Genomic DNA, 19,179 nt, shown 5'->3' with positions numbered 1-19,179 from the left:
GCCCCATGTCGACCCGCACGACCGGTGAGGTGGTTGCAACCCTAAATTTTATGGACACCTTGCTTGTCACGGCATCACAGATCCGTGAGTGGACCCAAATGGAGCCAGTCCTGTCAAAGGTTCGGCACATAGTCCTGTATGGTGGGCAGCATAGACAGCTCCCAGATGAGTTGCGGGCATTTTCCTCCAAGCTGTCCGAATTCAGCGTGGAAGACGGCATCCTCTTGTGGGGGACGTGTGTGATTGTCCCGGAAAAAGGCCAGGAGCTGATACTAACAGACTTGCACAATGGGCACCCAGGTGTGACCAAAATGAAAATGTTGGCCTGGAGTTATGTCTGGTGGCCAGGCCTCGACACTGACATTGAGAAGGTGGCCCAAAACTGCTCCATTTGCCAGGAGCATCAGAAGCTTCCGCCGGCCACGCCCCTACATCACTGGGAATGGCCAGGGCGGCCTTGGGCACGCTTGCATGCAGATTTCGCAGGCCCTTTTCAAGGATCCATGTTCCTTCTATTAATTGACGCCCAGTCTAAATGGCTAGAGGTGCATAAGATGCAGGGGACAACGTCCTGCGCAACAATTGAAAAGATGCGTTTGACTTTTAGTACGCATGGCCTCCCCGAGGTGCTGGTCACGGATAACGGCACTCCATTCACGAGTGAGGAGTTTGCGAGGTTCACGAAGATGAACGGCATACGCCATATCCGCACTGCCCCATACCACCCGGCTTCAAATGGGTTGGCAGAGCGCGCAGTGCAGACATTCAAAAGAGGCCTAAAGAAGCAGTCTTCCTGATCAATGGACACGAGGCTGGCTCGCCTTTTGTTTACGTATAGGACCACCCCCCATGCGGTGACTGGGGTAGCTCCCGCAGAACTCCGAATGCGCCGGAGACTTCGCACCCGCCTTAGTATGGTTTTCCAGGACATTGGTGCAAAAGTACGCCGCACACAAGAACGGCAGGGACAGGGATTTTCTCGGCATCGGCCGATTCGGCAGTTTGCGCCCGGTGACCCAGTGTTCGTTCGGAATTTTGCTGGTGGTGCCCAGTGGGTTCCTGGCATAATCTTTCGCCAAACGGGCCCTATATCTTACCAGGTGCAAGCCCAGGGTTGTCTCCAGCGCAAACATGTAGACCACGTTCGGTCCAGAAGAGTATTCCCTCAAAAGATTCCCCGCCCCCGGAGCTCATTTCTACAGCCCCAGAGACCAGGGAAGGTAGTCCTCACAATCTTCCACTGGTGCCTCACTCGAAGCCTGCGCAGGTCGTTACAGAACCGAATGGAGATAGAGACGCTGACATGACGGAGGCAGCAGACTCTGACTCTGGGATGGAGACACAGGATGCATCAGAGGGGGAATCCTCGGGTCCACGGGCCGTGGATGTACAACCGTTGCGCCGTTCATCACGGAAGCGCCGGTCTCCGTCTCGTTACACGCCGCCTGATCCAGCGCCTCGTGCAACTGGTGTCCGGCCTGCGGCGAAACTAGTCCGACGCCCTCCTTCGCCAGGGTCTTCGGTGGATTCCTTGGACTTTGGGGGGAGGGATGTTATAACCTGCCTGCTTACCATTGGCTGGGGACTAATGACAATCCCACAATCCTGTGGGAGTATGAGCTTCCCCAATGAGGGGGGCGGAGAAACCATTAGTAAACTCCAAGTATAAATAAAGCTGGCCAGTTTAGGAACCAGCAGGAAGCAGTGTGCAGCAAGGGAAGTTGCTGCTGCTGTTATATATATATGTTATTGTAAATAAATGTTATTACTTTGTATCCTTAAAACTCGTGCTGGATTCTTCGTGGCCCTCACAAAACCCGGCCACGCCGTGCTGCCTTTTGGGCGTAATGCGCCCGGTAGATTGCGGCCATTATTTTTTCAATCTTGAAAGTTCAAATCTTAAGTATTTCACATCAAAAAATCAACAATGTTTTCCAGGAGTGTGATAAATATTTCAGACTTCCCAGAGAATAAATGGTGTGCACTTCCCACGCTGATAATGATGAACCTGCTGCAAACATCCAACAATTGGATTGCCACTTTTCGCAATTGGAAACAAATACAATTAGTTATGTTTATTTTGCATGCAGTAACAATCTAAAATTCTGGAAATGGATAGCTGAGCATTCAAGTTAATTTTTTTGGATGTGGTCCTTTATCAAAACTCATTCATTATTTTCAGGACGCTTAACTGCATACAATTTTGTTGAGTTTCAAAATATCTAAGTGCATGAAATTAGTTGTTGATGAATATTGTAATTGTATGTTCTAACATAACTGTTCTGAATTCTGTTGTGCTCTGTTTTATACTTGTTGTAATGATGTACACAGAACATATAGTTGTTTAACTATAAAGGCGATTTATTAATAAGCATGTGGAAAAGATAACTAAGGAACTATAATACAGATAATGGCTATTAATTGAATTCAGTGAATTCTCCTGGAGCTACTCTAAGTGCAACTGTCTTCTTGTACGTTTTACTACCAACTGCCGGGTGTGTTGAGTCATGTGATAGATCTCTATCGCCACCAGCTGGTTGGAGGTCACATTGCTAACGATATGCAGAACTGTGCACAGGCAAGTGAGCCGCCAAGGGTAGTGGCCAAGGGTGGCCGCACAATCTATAGTAGGTCTGACGCTGTACGGTCATTTTGTTTTTCATAAATTCGAGTGATTTGAGACTTTTTAATGATCCAAGTTAAATAATGACACAAAACTGAAACAGCTTCACGTGCATCAGTTCTAGACTGGCTTATAAAAGTTCCATTTTGTTGCCCATTTTACCTGACCATTCTAGACAAGTTGCCCAATTAATCTGCCCATTTAATTGATTGATTGCAACAATGATTCATTGATTTTTTAAAAAATGTTTTCATTCTCCATTTTCACATTACCCTTCAAAATTTACACCCCACCCACAAACAGTAAACGGTAACAAATACAAAATCATTCCCCTTAACAATACCAACGATCCCATCCTCCTGACGAATGTGATATAAAATAGTTACTTTAGAGATACTAGTTAATGTAATGTAGAAATAAGCCACTTTGATTTTTGCAGTTAGGGACAAAGGAATTTGGGACCGCATGGAAAAAGCAGGAAGAGGTGTGTCTATAAGAGTGAGGATGCATTGATAGGGGCCAGAGAAAGGGATTGGAAGTGAGCCAATCAGAATGGATTAAACAGGTCAGGAGGGACCTAGGCTGACCTATGTCCGTCGAGTATGTGAAACTTGATACCATTTGAACTGATTTTGCAGAGATTCCTTTGTCTGTTAGTTCAGTCGTTTTCTGGAGTGTAAGAGGCAGGACGTCCTGTTACATTCTGTAAGATGATAAAGCTTGCAAGCTAAATAAATAACTTCTGTTTCCGTGCGAATCCGTCTCAACTTTTATTGAGGCCAGACTGACAGAGAAAGAAAATAGGAGATCAACACTCCCACCACCCCAAACAACGGCCCACCTGTCAATATATACATCCAATAAAACAAACCCTCCCACGGTGGAAACAAAAAACAAAGGAGAAAAAGAAAAAGGAGTCTGGGACCACCCATGGTCACCATTAACCTATAGAGTCCACTGTCCACTCTCCCCCCCCCCCCCCCACTCAACGCCATCCAACCTCTGAAAGAGTACCGTACATGATACCCAAGAGTTGTAAATACCCCCCCCCCCCCCCCACCCCCACCCCCCCCCCCCACCCCCCCAACAACTCCTCCCATCCACTGCCTCTTGTAAAACCCCTTCCCCTAACCTCGGTTCCTTACCCCCAACTTTCCACCCCGGCTAGACGACTCGGACCCTGTTCTGCCAGGCTCCGATGGCCACAGCCCCTTCCCCAACCTCACTCCCGTTCACTGGCCGGCTTAAACCGGCCAGCGTGGAGGCCCCCGCCCGGGTCCCTTTCCCCCTTGCCCGGCCCTAGGAAAGCCCAGAAATCCCCTTTTAGCACACAAACCCTGCATATCCCCCTACTCCCCAAAGAGCCTTCATTTCGAGTGAAAGTCCCATCACTTCCCTTGTCCAAATATATACAACATTGGCTCCTTTAGCCCATACACCCGCATGCAGTGAAACAAAAAAGAAGAAAATACAGTCATGAGGTTACATCGGCACATGGCCATTTCTCAATTAGTCAGTTCTGCCACAGTCCTTCTGCCTTCGCAAACTCCTCCGCTGCTTCCGCCATTCCAAAATAAAAGTCCCTGAGTTTGTAAGTCACCCTCAGCTTCGCTGGATAGACAATGCCGCACTGCACCTTGCTAATGTACAGTACCCTCTTCACCCGGCTGAAGGCAGCCCGCCTCCTCGCCAGCTCCACCGTAAAGTCCTGGTATACACGTATACCAGCACCAGCCCACTGCACCACCCGCTTCTGCTTGGCCCAGCACGGGACCTTCTCCTTCACACTGTACTTACCTACGGAAGCACTGAGTCACTGCCCTTGGCGGCTCACTTGCCTTTGGTACAGGCCTCCACGACCGATGAGCCCGATCCAGTTCATATCGGGAGGGATCCTCCCCCTCCCCCAATAGTTTCGCCAGCATCGCGGCAAAATACTCAGTCGGCCTCGGTCCTTCAACTCTTTCGGGCAGCCCTACAATCCTCAAATTCTGTTGCCTGGATCTGTTTTCCAGGTCTTCCATTTTTCCTCGCAGATCCTTGTTAGTCTCCATCACCTTCTGCATCTCCTTCCCCATCGAGGCAAGTTGATCACCGTGCTGCAATAATGTCTCCTCCACTTCCTTCAGTGCCTCCCCTTGCTCTCGCACCTCCGCCACTGCGCTCACCACCACCGTCATCACCGGGGAAATCGCCTCCTCCACCAGCACACTGAAAACCTCTTTCATCCCCTTCCTCATTGTCTCTATGTATTTTGTAAACTGCCTTTCGAATTCCGCAGCCATCACCTGAGTTATTTCTTCAGCCGTAAGCAATGCGGCCTCCCCTGTCCGGCTCCAGTCTCCATTTTCCTTGCTGACCCCGCGGTGATCTTTCCACTCCCCAACGTACCTTCAGCTGTTTTCTTTTGGGCCGTTTTTTTGCTCACCCTCGACATTTTCCTTTACTGTGCCTCCTCTGTGCCTTCTCCCTGCTTTTGCCGCCTTCGTGGACCCTGGGACCGGGCTTAAAGCCCCGAAAATGTCGTTCCTGAATGGGAGCCCTCCATTGTGCGGCTGCCTCCCGCCCGCCGTCACCGGAAGGTACAATGATTCATTGATGACTCATTTAAAAATCTTCTCACTCTCAAGCTGATCGTGAAGTGTGTTTAAAAACTGATTCCAGACTTCCGGGTGCGGCGATGACCAGCTAAGTCGCACGTTTCGGCAGCTCCCGTTGGAACGGACTTTTGGGCTCTTAATAGGAGCCCCAACGGCAATTTAAACGGCCAAAAACACTGTGCGGTAAACCAGAAGGGAATCCCCCCGGACACGCATGGAAAAGGGAGAGAATAGCGGCCGGATTGCGGAGGATCCTCTGGAGCAGCGGCAAGGAAGGGAAGCTCAAAGCAAGATGGCGTCGGAAGGTGGCCGTTTGTTATGGGGCCCAGACCAACAAGAGTTCCTGCGGCGCTGTGTGGAAGAGCTGAAGGAGTTGAAGAAGGAGCTGTTGGCCCCGATATTACAGGCGATTGAAGGGCTAAAGGAGGAGCAGAGGAACCAAGAGCTGGAGCTTCGGGTCGTGAAGGCAAAGGCTGCTGAAAACGAAGATGAAATACAGGGCCTGGTGGTGAAGACAGACGCACGCGGCGCAGCACAAAAGGTGTGTGGAGAGGTTGGAAGCACTGGAGAATAACTCGAGGAGGAAGAATTTAAGAGTCCTGGGTCTTCCCGAAGGCGCAGAAAGGACGGACGTCGGGACATATGTGAGCACGATGCTTCACTCGCTAATGGGATCGGAGGCCCCGACGGGCCCTTTGGAGGTGGATGGAGCTTATCGAGTTCTGCCGCGAAGACCAAAGGCTGGAGAAATACCTCGAGCTATAGTGGTGAGGTGTCTCCGCTACAATGACAGAGAGACGGTCCTCAGATGGGCGAAGAAAACTCGGAGCTGTAGGTGGGAGAACGCGGTGATCCGCGTATACCAGGATTGGAGTGCGGAGGTGGCGAGAAGGAGGGCAAGTTTCAATCGGGCTAAGGCGGTGCTGCACAAAAAGAAGGTCCAGTTTGGAATGTTGCAACCGGCGAGATTGTGGGTCACACACCAAGGGAAGCACCACTACTTTGAGACGGCAGAAGAGGCGTGGACATTCATTGTGGACGAGAAGCTGGAATAGTCTGGCGAGAGAAAGAACTTTTGGGACAAAGTGGTGGGGTGATTATGTGGGGCGAGGAAGGGGAGGGGGGGGGGGGGGGATGATTTTTCAATTTGTTAATTTTGTGGTCCTGTAACTTTTCTCGCTTCCCCATGTTGGGGAAGGGGGGGGGAGTATGAGGAACTGTGGGCGCCGGCCATTAGGGGCGGGGCCGAGTGGGAAACGCGGGCTTTGTTCCCGCGCTATGGTAATTATGGCGGGAACAGGGACGCAGGAAGGAGGGGGCCTCGCACAGTGGGGGCCGAGGACAAGGGGGGAAGCCGAGGTCAGCCAGAGTTCGCTGACTTCTGGGAGCAACATGGGGGGGTGCAACTACGCTAGAGGGGGATCTAGCGGAGGGGGGGTGGGGTTAACTGGGTTGCTGCTGCTAAGGAGAAGGGGGAGCTGTTATGGGATGGGGTGGTCGAGGCGGGACGGCACCGTCGGGGGGATATACGGGTACGTGGGAACCGGGTGAGGAGCTGGGTTAGAAAAGGGGATGGCTAGTCGACAAGGGGGGGGGGGTAAAGAGCCCCCCAACCCGGCTGATCACGTGGAACGTGAGAGGGCTGATCGGGCCGATTAAAAGGGCACGGGTACTCGCACACCTAAAGAAATTAAAGGCAGATGTGGTTATGTTGCAGGAGATGCATCTGAAACTGATAGACCAGGTCAGACTACGTAAAGGATGGGTGGGACAGGTCTTTCATTCGGGTTTAGATGCGAAGAACAGAGGGGTGGCTATCTTAGTGGGGAAACGGGTACTGTTTGAGGCAAAGACCATAGTGGCGGATAGTGGGGGTAGATATGTGATGGTGAGTGGCAGATTGCAAGGGGAGGCGGTGGTTCTGGTGAACGTATACGCCCCGAACTGGGATGATGCAAATTTTATGAGGCGTATGTTGGGACGTATCCCGGACCTGGAGGCGGGAAAGTTGGTAATGGGGGGGGGGGGAGACTTCAATACGGTGCTTGATCCAGGGCTGGACCGGTCGAGGTCCAGGACCGGGAGGAGGCTGGCAGCGGCCAGGGTGCTCAAGGACTTCATGGAGCAGATGGGAGGGGTAGACCCCTGGAGATTTAGTAGGCCTAGGAGTAAGGAGTTCTCATTTTTCTCCCATGTTCACAAAGTGTACTCACGGATAGACTTTTTTGTCTTGGGAAGGGCACTGATTCCAAAGGTGACAGGGACGGAGTATACGGCCATAGCCATTTTGGACCACGCTCCACATTGGGTAGACCTGGAGGTAGGAGAGGAAAAAGAACAGCACCCACTCTGGAGAATGGATATGGGCTTATTGGCGGATGAGGGGGTATGTTTAAGGGTGAGGGGGTGTATTGAAGGGTACTTGGAGCTTAATGACAATGGAGAGGTTCAGGTGGGAGTGGTCTGGGAGGCGTTGAAGGCGGTGGTCAGAGGGGAACTGATATCCATAAGGGCACATAAAGGGAAGCAAGAGGGTAAAGAAAGGGAGCGATTGTTGAAAGAACTTTTGAGGGTGGACAGGCAATATGCGGAGGCACTCGGAGGAGGGACTGTACAGGGAAAGACAAAGGTTACATGTGGAATTTGACCTGCTGACCACGGGTAAGGCAGAGGCACAGTGGAGGAGGGCACAGGGAGTACAGTATGAGTATGGAGAGAAGGCGAGTCGGCTACTGGTCCGCCAATTGAGGAAGAGGGGAGCAGCGAGGGAGATAGGTGGGGTGAGAGATGAGGAGGGAGAGATGGAACGGGGAGCGGAGAGAGTGAACGGGGTGTTCAAGGCATTCTATGAGAGGTTATATAAGGCTCAGCCCCCGGAAGGGAAGGAGGGAATGATGTGTTTCCTGGATCAGCTGGAATTCCCGAAGGTGGAGGAGCAGGAGAGGGTGGGACTGGGAGCACAGATTGAGATGGAGGACGTGGTAAAAGGGATTGGGAGCATGGAGGCGGGGAAGGCCCCGGGACCGGATGGATTCCCGGTGGAATTCTATAGGAAATATATGGACCTACTGGCCCCGCTTTTGACGAGAACCTTTAATGAGGCCAGGGAAAGGGGGCAGTTGCCCCCGACTATGTCGGAGGCGACGATATCGCTCCTTTTGAAGAAGGAAAAAGACCCGCTGCAGTGTGGGTCCTACAGGCCCATTTCCCTTTTAAATGTAGATGCTAAGCTCCTGGCCAAGGTGATGGCGACGAGGATAGAGGACTGTGTCCCGGGGGTGGTCCACGAGGATCAAACTGGGTTCGTTAAGGGGAGACAGCTGAACACGAACATACGGAGGTTGCTAGGGGTAATGATGATGCCCCCACCAGAGGGGGAGGCGGAGATAGTGGTGGCGATGGACGCCGAGAAAGCATTCGACAGAGTGGAGTGGGATTATCTGTGGGAGGTGCTGAGGAGATTTGGTTTTGGAGAAGGGTTTATTGGATGGGTACAGCTGCTGTATAGGGCCCCGGTGGCGAGTGTGGTCACGAACAGGCAGAGGTCTGACTACTTCCGTCTTCATAGAGGGACGAGGCAGGGGTGTCCCCTGTCTCCGTTACTGTTTGCATTGGTAATTGAGCCCCTGGCTATAGCACTGAGGGGCTCCAGGAAGTGGAGGGGAGTACTCAGGGGAGGAGAAGAACACCGGGTATCTTTGTATGCAGATGATTTATTGCTGTATGTTGCGGACCCAGTGGAGGGGATGCTTGAGATAATGCAGACACTCAGGGAGTTTGGGGAATTTTCAGGGTACAAATTGAATATGGGGAAGAGTGAGTTGTTTGTGGTGCATCCGGGGGAGCAGAGCAGGGGAATAGATGATTTACCGCTGAGGAAGGTAACAAGAGATTTCCGGTACTTAGGGATTCAGATAGCCAGGAGTTGGGGAACCTTACATAGGCTTAATTTAACAAGATTGGTGGAACAGATGGAGGAGGATTTTAAGAGATGGGACATGGTGCCCCTGTCACTGGTGGGTAGGGTGCAGGCGGTCAAAATGGTAGTCCTCCCGAGATTCCTTTTTGTGTTTCAGTGCCTTCCGGTGATGGTCACAAAGGCTTTTTTCAAGAAAATCGAGAAAAGTGTCATGAGTTTTGTGTGGGCCGGGAAGACCCCGAGAGTGAGGAGGGGGTTCTTGCAGCGTAGCAGGGATAGGTGGGGGGGGGCTGGCACTACCGAGCCTAAGTGAATACTACTGGGCCGCCAATATCTCAATGGTGTGTAAGTGGATGGGAGAAGGGGAGGGAGCGGCGTGGAAGAGATTGGAGATGGTGTCCTGCAAAGGAACCAGCCTACAAGCACTGGTGACGGCGCCGTTGCCGTCCTCCCCGAAGAAATACACCACAAGTCCAGTGGTGGTGGCAACGCTAAAAATTTGGGGGCAGTGGAGACGACATAGGGGAAGGACGGGAGCCTCGGTGCGGTCCCCGATAAGAAATAATCATAGGTTTGTCCCGGGGAGAATCGATGGGGGATTTGGAGCATGGCAGAGAGCTGGGGTTGTGCAACTGAGAGATCTGTTCGTAGATGGGACGTTTGCGAGTTTGGGAGCGCTGACGGAAAAATATGGGTTGCCCCAAGGGAATGCATTTCGGTACATGCAACTGAGGGCTTTTGCGAGGCAACAGGTGAGGGAATTCCCGCAGCTCCCGACGCAGGAGATTCAAGATAGAGTGATCTCAGGGACATGGGTGGGGGATGGTAGGGTGTCGGATATATACAGGGAAATGAGGGACGAGGGGGAGATCATGGTGGATGAGCTGAAGGGGAAATGGGAAGAAGACCTGGGGGAAGAGATTGAGGAGGGGCTGTGGGCTGATGCCCTACATAGGGTAAACTCGTCGTCCTCGTGCGCCAGGCTAAGCCTGATACAATTCAAGGTTTTGCACAGGGCGCATATGACCGGAGCAAGGCTCAGTACATTTTTCGGGGTAGAGGATAGGTGTGGGAGATGCTCGAGAAGCCCAGCAAACCACACCCACATGTTTTGGTCATGCCCGGCACTGCAGGGGTTCTGGGTGGGGGTGGCAAAGGTGCTTTCGAAGGTGGAGGGGGTCCAGGTCGAGCCAGGCTGGGGGTTGGCTATATTCGGGGTTGCAGAAGAGCCGGGAGTGCAGGAGGCGAAAGAGGCTGATGTCTTGGCCTTTGCGTCCCTAGTAGCCCGGCGAAAGATATTGCTTATGTGGAAGGAAGCCAAACCCCCGGGCGTGGAGACCTGGATAAATGACATGGCAGGGTTTATAAAACTAGAACGGATAAAGTTCGCACTAAGGGGTTCGGCTCAAGGGTTCACCAGGCGGTGGCAACCGTTCATTGACTACCTCGCAGAACGATAAACGAAATGGGAAGGTAACAGCAGCAACCCAGGGGGGAGTGGTGGGGGGGGCGGGGGGGGGGGGGGGGGCGGGCGGGAGGGCTCGGGTGGGTCCTTGGGTGTTTTTGTTTAGATATTTGTACTAGGTTATGTATAATGGATTGTTTGATTTTATTTTTGGAGAGTTATTATTTTGCTATGGCAGTTGCCATTTAGTTTATATATTATTTATTTATTTGTTAAAACGGTCACTGTTATTTATATTGTTTTATTGTTGTAAAAAGGGAAAACCTTTGTATTGTTTTGTTTGGCCGAAAAATTTGAATAAAATATATTTTTTAAAAACTGATTCCATAATCTGTGCCATTGCAAATTAACATGCAACACTGCCAAAAATAAACTAGCTCCTTGTAAAGTTTTGCTTTGTGGTATTTGCATGTAACATATCTGCAGACAGCAGGCAGCGAGATGTGGCGCTGCACACTGCCAGTTGATAGCACAGTGTGCGTTGGGGCAAGGGTTTCAATTCTAACCTGACATATTCAGAAAATAGACTGTGCTGCCTCCTAATACCAATACATTTCCACAACCACATTCCCTCTGCCTACTCCAAATGTGTTGGGCCTTTGAATAAAAGTAGCCATATAAACTGCACTTCCTCAGGTCAGACCCTGACACTTGCGTTAAAGAAAAAGCTACTTGGTCAATTTCACGGCGAAATGTGGAATACATATCATTTTTATTTAGTGGCTGTGGTGATATGCATCACCATATCTACACAAGGGGTTAATGTAAATACACTAAGTATACACTAGAGGGAGCACCGGAGATGTCATGATATGCAAACATGCAGCTAATGAACACTTAGAATAGGACACAACCAATGAGCAGTCAAGACACCCAGAGGTGGCATTACCACAAGGGGGCATTACACAACACCTATAAAAGGACAGGGCACACATGCTCTGTCTCTTTCCACAGACAGACATCTAGAGAGTACATCAGGGTTGATCAGAAGCATCACACCCAGCACGTGGCTAAGAACAGACTGGTTTAGTTAGACTGAGTTCCTACAGTTAGATGAGGAGAGTCAAACTCATTTAAGAACTGTGTTAATAGTTCAATAAACATATTGAACTCATTACAAAATCTGGACCTTCCTTTGTCAAAACATACATCAAGGAAGCAGCTTAAGCTACACGAAGAAGCATAACACAACAGTGGCGAAGGAGACCGTTAGAATATAAAACATATGCGGAAGATTGAAAATATTCTATTCAGCCAGTATAATCGGAGAATTTCTATTTGAGTGAACTGAGTTCTGTGAAGTTTGTTATTTTGCAACATGGGCTCTGCAATTTTCAGCACAAGACTCATCATGGATGTGCACGTATTGCAGCCATCAAGTGCCGAGTTTTCTTTGCATTTGTGCTTCTGTGAATAGAATGTTAGCAAAGCACAAAAGTGAATGTCTTATTTTGAGTCAGATCGAAAATTGCCTTTTCCATGTTAACGTGAAATGGTTTAAATCGACCTCGGCCTTCCTTTGGCAACTAGCATTTTGTTACTGTTTTCCAGACAGCAGAAAGGGGATTTCCAGCGAGGGAAAGGGGACACTTCCCAGCCATCGATCCCTGCACTTCCTGGAGAAATGATGCAAAGTAAGTGTTGATTGACAGAAAAGAAACAGGAACCAACTTTCCAGGAAAATGGCCCTGAAGCTAATGCTTCGAGAGCAAAATGTTACTTTTGTTTCTCCTGAAGGTGTTAATCCCTGATCGGGAGGGGAGGCTCCACTGAGGATGGTCCACAGGGAACCAAATGGTCATTCTTTGGAGGGGTGAACCCGACATTATGTATGTTGGTAAAGTAGTTAATTGAGCCAAGCTGATACTTTGCGCACCTGCTATCAAGTGAGAGAGGCACTGGATTCATCTGGATAATAGTTAGAAATGGCTGATTTTACCAGCACAGTAGTTAGCACTGTTGCTTCACAGCGCCAGGGTCCCAGGTTCGATTCCCGGCTTGGGTCACTGTCTATCCGGAGTCTGCACAGTGTTACTGTGTTCTCCCCGTGTCCGCGTGGGTTTCCTCCGGGTGCTTAGGTTTCCTCCCACAGTCCAAAGATGTGCAGGTTAGGTGGATTGGCCATGCTAAATTGCCCCTTAGTGTCCAAATGTTTAGGTTGGGTTATGGGGGCAGGACCTAAGTAGGGAACTCTTTCAGAGGGTTGATGCAGACTTGATGGGCTGAATGGCCTCCTTCTGCACCATAAGGATTCTCTGATTTATATGAAAGACGTGCTTGTTAGGTGAATTGGACATTCTGAATTCACCCTCTGTGTACCCGAACAGGCGCTGGAGTGTGGCGACGAGAGGATTTCACAGTCACTTCATCGCAGTGTTCATGTAAGCCTATCTGTGATACTAATAAAGATTATTATTATTATTATTTTGAGGGGTTACACTGGAGCCAACCTTTACTCAGTGTTACATTTAGTTGCAGAGTGACATATTAGAAGCATATACCTCCTAATTCAACCACACCGCAATCTCAATAAATATCTCTTCATATATCCTCAAGTGAAACACCAATTAATGCCCTCCGCCTGCATATCATTGGACATAATTGATATACAATTAAAAAAATGTTCCTTACAAGATAGTTGAAAGTGTGGATATATATGCATATATATATATATATATATATATATTCGTTATATAATAATTCAAATTAATTCCAAATATTGAAACTTTATTTTCTCTCCCTATAGACCGAACCTTTTATCCATCCTCGAGCTTAAGCAAGGAAAAGAACTTTGATATTCTTTCAAACTTGATTGCTAGCTGGCAAGTCCAATCAGTGGAGGTAAGCTACTGAAGTCAATGACGGGTGCAAATTCGCCGATCGTTTTTAGATTCGTATTAACGCACATTTCTGGTCAAATGCTTTTGACAGCTGTTAGAAGCAATACAGGCCATGTTACTCGCAGAAGTTCAGAGGGTTTTCAGAACTTTGAGGAAGAAACCGATCAGTCGCCAACCAGTGATCAGAGCGCAGAATGGCAGCAGCGAGGCTCAGACAATTCTACAGACTGAACATGTCGAGTTGCGAGACACACAGCAAAATGCAAGCACCGTCATGCCTAGTAAGTGGAAACAGACAAAGTTTGAGTTTCCTCGGTAATATTTGTGATTCTGCGTTGTAAATCCAATATTTTCACATTTTAATTTTTGGGTAACATTTATAGATGTCTTCATTTCAAATATTTAAATATTGAATTCATTCCAATTCACATTGATGTTTGCACAGTTTATTCTTGGGGTGCTTTGCAAGCTTTCTATCGGGAGGGGGTTGGCGTGATTCTCTAGCTGTGATTATGTGGGTCATCTGTTTTAAATACGCCCATTAAGACTACCATGGTTCACGAAGGGAAAAAGGTTGGAATGATCAAAACTTGATTTGCATGTATCAGACAAATACTGGGTAATTTGTGGCGTTTTCAACAACTTTTAGTTCCCTTTTCAAGACCTGTATGATGGTACAACACAAAATCGCAACTAAAGTTTTCCAAAAAGGAAAAGGAAAAAAATAATTGTATGTATTTAGTACCTGACAGCACCCTTGAAGTATATCAAAACTCAAATTCCAAACAGGCAGCCTGTCTCTATATTGCTTTGGGAAGTTAGCATCAGTTTAGTCAAACTGTTGGATAGTAGAAACTCAGTAGAATTACAATTTGGACAACAGACTGAAAAAATCTAAAGAAAAAGAGAGAATTCTTAAGAAAACACATTCCTGATGTCAACCTGAGTTTTCGATGTCCATAGGGATAAATTTCCGATGTTTACTCTTGAGTGTTGGCTCTGCTGACAAAACAAGTGTGAAATTCCCTGTCGGCACAGCCCGCTTATTCAGAGTGCAAAAATGCTGCAGGCGTCTCAGACACTGTAATGCTGGTGGGATGGGGCTTCTGAGAGTTGGCAATGCCAGCTCCATATCGATCTGCACAAAATAAATTACTTCCCCTGCCCCACCCCCACAGATCTGGGGAATCCGCCCACCCCATTCAGTGACCGGTGTAGCAAGCATGTCCCATTCCCCATGCAAGGACCAGAATAGCCTCCCACCCCCACCCACCCACCCACGTGAGCACCTAGACAAACCCCTGCCCCACACAGGCATTGGGGCAATCCCACACACCAGGGTAACCCTACCTGCCGCACACAAGTATTGGGGTAACCCCACTACACCCACACAAGCATCAGGGTAATCCCAGCCACACAAGCACCAGGGTAACTCTACCCACCCCACACAAGCACCGGGGTAACTCTACCCATCCCACACAAGCACCAGGGTAACACTACCTGCCTCACACAAGCATTGGGGTAACCCCGCCCCACCCACACATGCATCGGGGTAACCTCACCCCACCTACACAAGCATCAGACCCCACCCACACAAGCATTGGAGTAACCCTCCCCTGCCCCCCCCCCCCATTGTACAAGTCTCAGGGTAATCCTACCCGCCCCACACAAGCATTAGGCTAACCCTACGCCACCCACCAAGCAGCGGGGCAACCCCCCCCCCTAAATACAAGCATTGGAGTAACTCCATCCCACCCACATAAGCAACCCCCCCCCCCCAAGGAACTCCCCAAAGGGATCACTTGGCAGCCATGCCAGGAGGCGGTGCCAGGCGGCAGTGCTATGGTGGCAGTCCAAGGGCACTGATTGGACAGGTTTCACTCTCCCGGAGGCTATACTTACATGCGCAGCCTCAGCAGGTTCCCTTAAACTGCTTCACAATTTTCAGTACCCGTTATAAACCTTGTCGACGTCACGTTGACAAGCGAGGAATTCAAAATGGGGGGGGAACATATGGCGGGGACGTCTGCTAATTATATTAATGTATTGAAGTGAGGGAGCGGGGACCTTCTTCTGTCACCAGCAAGAGATAGGGAAACGAGATCTTGCTGGTGCAAATCTCGTTTTCCAATTCTCATGAGTTTTGCGCCCACACTGCTGTGCCGTCCCAATTCGCCGATTATATGTTGAGCTGCACCAACGGCATCCCCCCCAGCACCTCACTCGCTATCACGTATATCTTCACCTCGGGTCCTGCACTTCCCTCGGCCTTGGGCGGGGTTCTCCGACCTACCGCGTCAGAATCGGCCTGGCGAGGTGGCGGTGAATAGCCATCCAGGCTGGAAATCCGGCGCGACAGCCCTTCCGTGGACCCGCCAGTCCTGCGCGCGCGGTCGATGCGGCGCTGGTCGGGGGCTGTTGGAACAGGCCCCCACGGTGATTCTGCGCGGTCGACTGGCCGAACACCCGCTAGCGTGGTTTACATGTGGTACCACCCGGCGGGAGATGGGACCCGTGGCCATGGTGGCAGTCCTGGTGGGAGCCGGGCGGGTATACGACTCCGGGGTGGGCCTCAGCGGTGGCTAGGCCCGCGATCAGGGGCCACTGATCGGCGAGCCATTGTGATGTGGGAGGGGCCTACCTCCCAGAGGTAGGCCCGCTGTGTGGCTCCGCCATGTTGGCGGCACCTGCGCCGTGGTGGGCTGCCGCGGCATGCGTGGACCCACTTGCGCCCGCCAAGCACATGCCAGAGCTGCAGGACGCACGCTGGTGCTCTGCCAGCCCCCTGGAAAACGGAGAATCACCCCGGACCTTTGAGGAAAAAGTCTGTAGTAGTCACCACTGTTGCATTATATTGTCTATATGGGTATTACGGTAAGGCCCCTGTACTACAGGTACAGCAGTAGATCCCTGCCTGCTGGTTCTGCCCAGTAGGCGGAGTATAAATGTGTGTGCTCTCCAAACAGCAGCCATTTTGTAAGCTGCTGTAGGAGGCCACACATCTCTGTGTAATAAAGCCTCGATTACTCTCTACTCTCGTCTCATCGTAATTGATAGTGCATCAATTTATTACACAGAGATTTTTCAGAGATGGACCTCCGCATCAAGCCGGATCGCCTGCAGCTGCATCCGCAAGCAGACAACGCCAAAAAGGACTTTGAACATTGGCTAGCTTGCTTTGAAGCATACATCGGGTCTGCGCCAGACCCAATCTCAGAAGCACAGAAGCTCCAGATTCTGTACACGCGGCTGAGCTCCAACCTTTTTCCCCTCGTCCAGGACGCGCCTACCTACACAGAGGCCATGGCGCTACTGAAGGAGAATTATGCTCAGCAGACCGACAAGATCAACGGCAGGCACCTCCTATCCACGCGGCACCAACTTCCCGATGAGTCTGTGGAAGATTTCTGGAGTGCCTTGCTCGCCCTGGTGAGAGACTGGACTGCCAGGCCGTTTCGGCCACTGAACATTCGAACCTACTCATGAGAAACGTGTTCGTTACGGGCATAGGGTTTGACTACATCTGCCAGCGCCTCTTAGAAGGGGCCACGCTTGACCTTGTGGCGACCACGAAACTAGCGCTCTCGCTCACGGTCGCCTCACGCAACGTACAGCCTTATGCCCCCGACTGCACACCCCCCCCCCCCCCCATGCATTGTGGACCCCGCCAGCGGCCACCCCATCGTGGACCCCATCAGCTACCGCCCTCAGCCAACCCCACCCCTGCGCCGTGCGGCAGCCAACCAACCCTGGGGGACCCAAGTGCTACTTCTGCGGACAGACAAAACACCCCCGGCAGCGCTGCCCGGCGTGGAGCACGCTCTGCAAGGCCTATGGCAAGAAGGGACGTTTCGCTGCAGTGTGCCAGGCCCGCTCAATCGGCGCTATTGTCCTGGCACCCCCCACGTGCGGCCAGTGGGCGCCGCCATTTTCCTCTCCTCAGATTACGTGCGGCCCGTGGGCGCCACCATCTTGCTCCACTCACAACACGTGCGGCCCGTGGGCGCAGCCATCCTGCTTGCCTCAGAACCAATGGGCACTGCCATCTTGCCTGCCCCAGGACAGGTGCGGCCCGTGGGCGCTGCCATCTTATCCGCCTTAGGACCCCTGCCCGTCGGGCACCTCATCGGACTGCTCATCGCCTGCAACCGCCAACAACCAGCCACGTCTCGCCTCGGTCACGATAGACCAGTTTCGACCGCACAACCTCGCGACTGCTTCGACAAAGGTGAAGGTCGACAGGCACGAGATATCCTGCCTTCTGGACTCCGGGAGCACTGAGAGCTTCATCCACCCAGTACGGTAAGGCGCTGCTCCCTCGCGGTACACCCCACTAACCAAAGAATCTCCCTGGCCTCCGGATCCCATTCCGTGGTGATCCGGGGGTACTGCATCGCCACCCTCACTGTCCAGGGTGTAGAGTTCAGCGGCTTCCGGCTCTACGTCCTCCCCAACCTCTGCGCTGCCCTGCTACTCGGCCTGGACTTCCAGTGCAACCTCCAGAGCCTAACCCTGAAATTTGGCTGGCCCCTACCACCCCTTATTGTTTGCGGCCTCGCGACCCTTAAGGTCGACCTGCCTTCCCTGTTTGCAAACCTCACCCCTGATTGCAAGCCGATCGCCACCAGGAGCAGACGGTACAGCGCCCAGGACAGGACCTTCATCAGGCCTGATGTCCAGCGGCTGCTGCGGGAAGGTATTATCGAGGCCAGCAACACCCCCTGGAGAGCCCAAGTGGTAGTGGTGAAAACCGGGGAGAAAAATCGGTACACGCAGCTCGACACGTACCTCCTCCCACCCATATCTGATATGGTCAATCAGATTGCACAGTACCGGGTCTTCTCGACAGTGGACCTGAAATCTGCCTACCACCAGCTTCCCATCCGTAAGGCGGACCGCCCATACACTGCGTTTGAAGCAGACGGCTGCCTTTACCATTTCCTTAGGGTTCCCTTCGGCGTCACCAAAGGGGTCTCGGTCTTCCAATGGGAGATGGACCGAATGTTTGACCGGTACAGGCTGCGGGCCACTTTCCCGTACCTGGACAACGTCACCATCTGCGGCCACGACCAGCAAGACCACGCCGCTAACCTTTCCACACCGCCACTTTCCTCAACCTAACTTACAACACGGAGAAGTGTGTGTTCAGCACGAACCGATTAGCCATCCTCGGTTATGTGGTTCAGAACGGAGTTCTAGGGCCCGACCCCGATCGCATGCGCCACCTCATGGACTCCCCCTCCCCCACTGCCCCAAAGCCCTCAAACAATGCCTAGGGTTCTTTTCGTATTACACCCAGTGGGTCCGAAAGTATGCGGCCAAGGCCCGCCCACTCATTCAATCCACCGTTTTCCCACTGACGGCCGAGGCTCACCAGGCGTTCAACCGTATCAAGGCCGACATTGCCAAGGCCGCGATGTACGCGGTCGACGAGACGCTCCCCTTCCAAGTCCAGAGTGATGCATCAGGTGTCGCTCTGGCCGCCACCCTCAACCAGGCAGGCAGGCCCGTGGCATTCTTTTCCCGCACCCTCCATGCCTCCGAAATTCGTCACTCCTCCGTCGAAAAGGAGGCCCAAGCGATCGTTGAAGCTATGCGACATTGGAGGCATTACCTGGCCAGCAGGAGATTCACTCTCCTCACTGACCAACGGTCGGTTGCCTTCATGTTTAACAACACATAGCGGGGTAAGATCAAAAATGATAAAATCTTGAGGTGGAGGATCGAGCTCT

General features: G+C 51.4%; 1 protein-coding gene across 2 annotated transcripts in view; it reads left to right on the top strand.

The window, feature by feature from the left end:
• The window catches only part of LOC140387499 (WD repeat-containing protein 72-like), a 510,520-nt gene that overhangs the window by 334,694 nt on the left and 156,647 nt on the right, over positions 1–19,179 (top strand). For both annotated transcript variants that reach the window (XM_072470674.1, XM_072470672.1), the window contains exons 17-19: positions 12,159–12,241; positions 13,354–13,448; positions 13,539–13,728. In XM_072470674.1, coding sequence (XP_072326775.1) covers positions 12,159–12,241; positions 13,354–13,448; positions 13,539–13,728 — 368 coding nt within the window. The remainder of the gene's footprint in view (positions 1–12,158; positions 12,242–13,353; positions 13,449–13,538; positions 13,729–19,179) is intronic.

This window comes from Scyliorhinus torazame, chromosome 12 (genome assembly GCF_047496885.1).
Source record: "Scyliorhinus torazame isolate Kashiwa2021f chromosome 12, sScyTor2.1, whole genome shotgun sequence".
NCBI classification, from domain to species: domain Eukaryota; kingdom Metazoa; phylum Chordata; class Chondrichthyes; order Carcharhiniformes; family Scyliorhinidae; genus Scyliorhinus; species Scyliorhinus torazame.
Note: the sequence above shows the minus strand (reverse complement) of the source record. Positions and strands in the feature narration are given on the sequence as shown.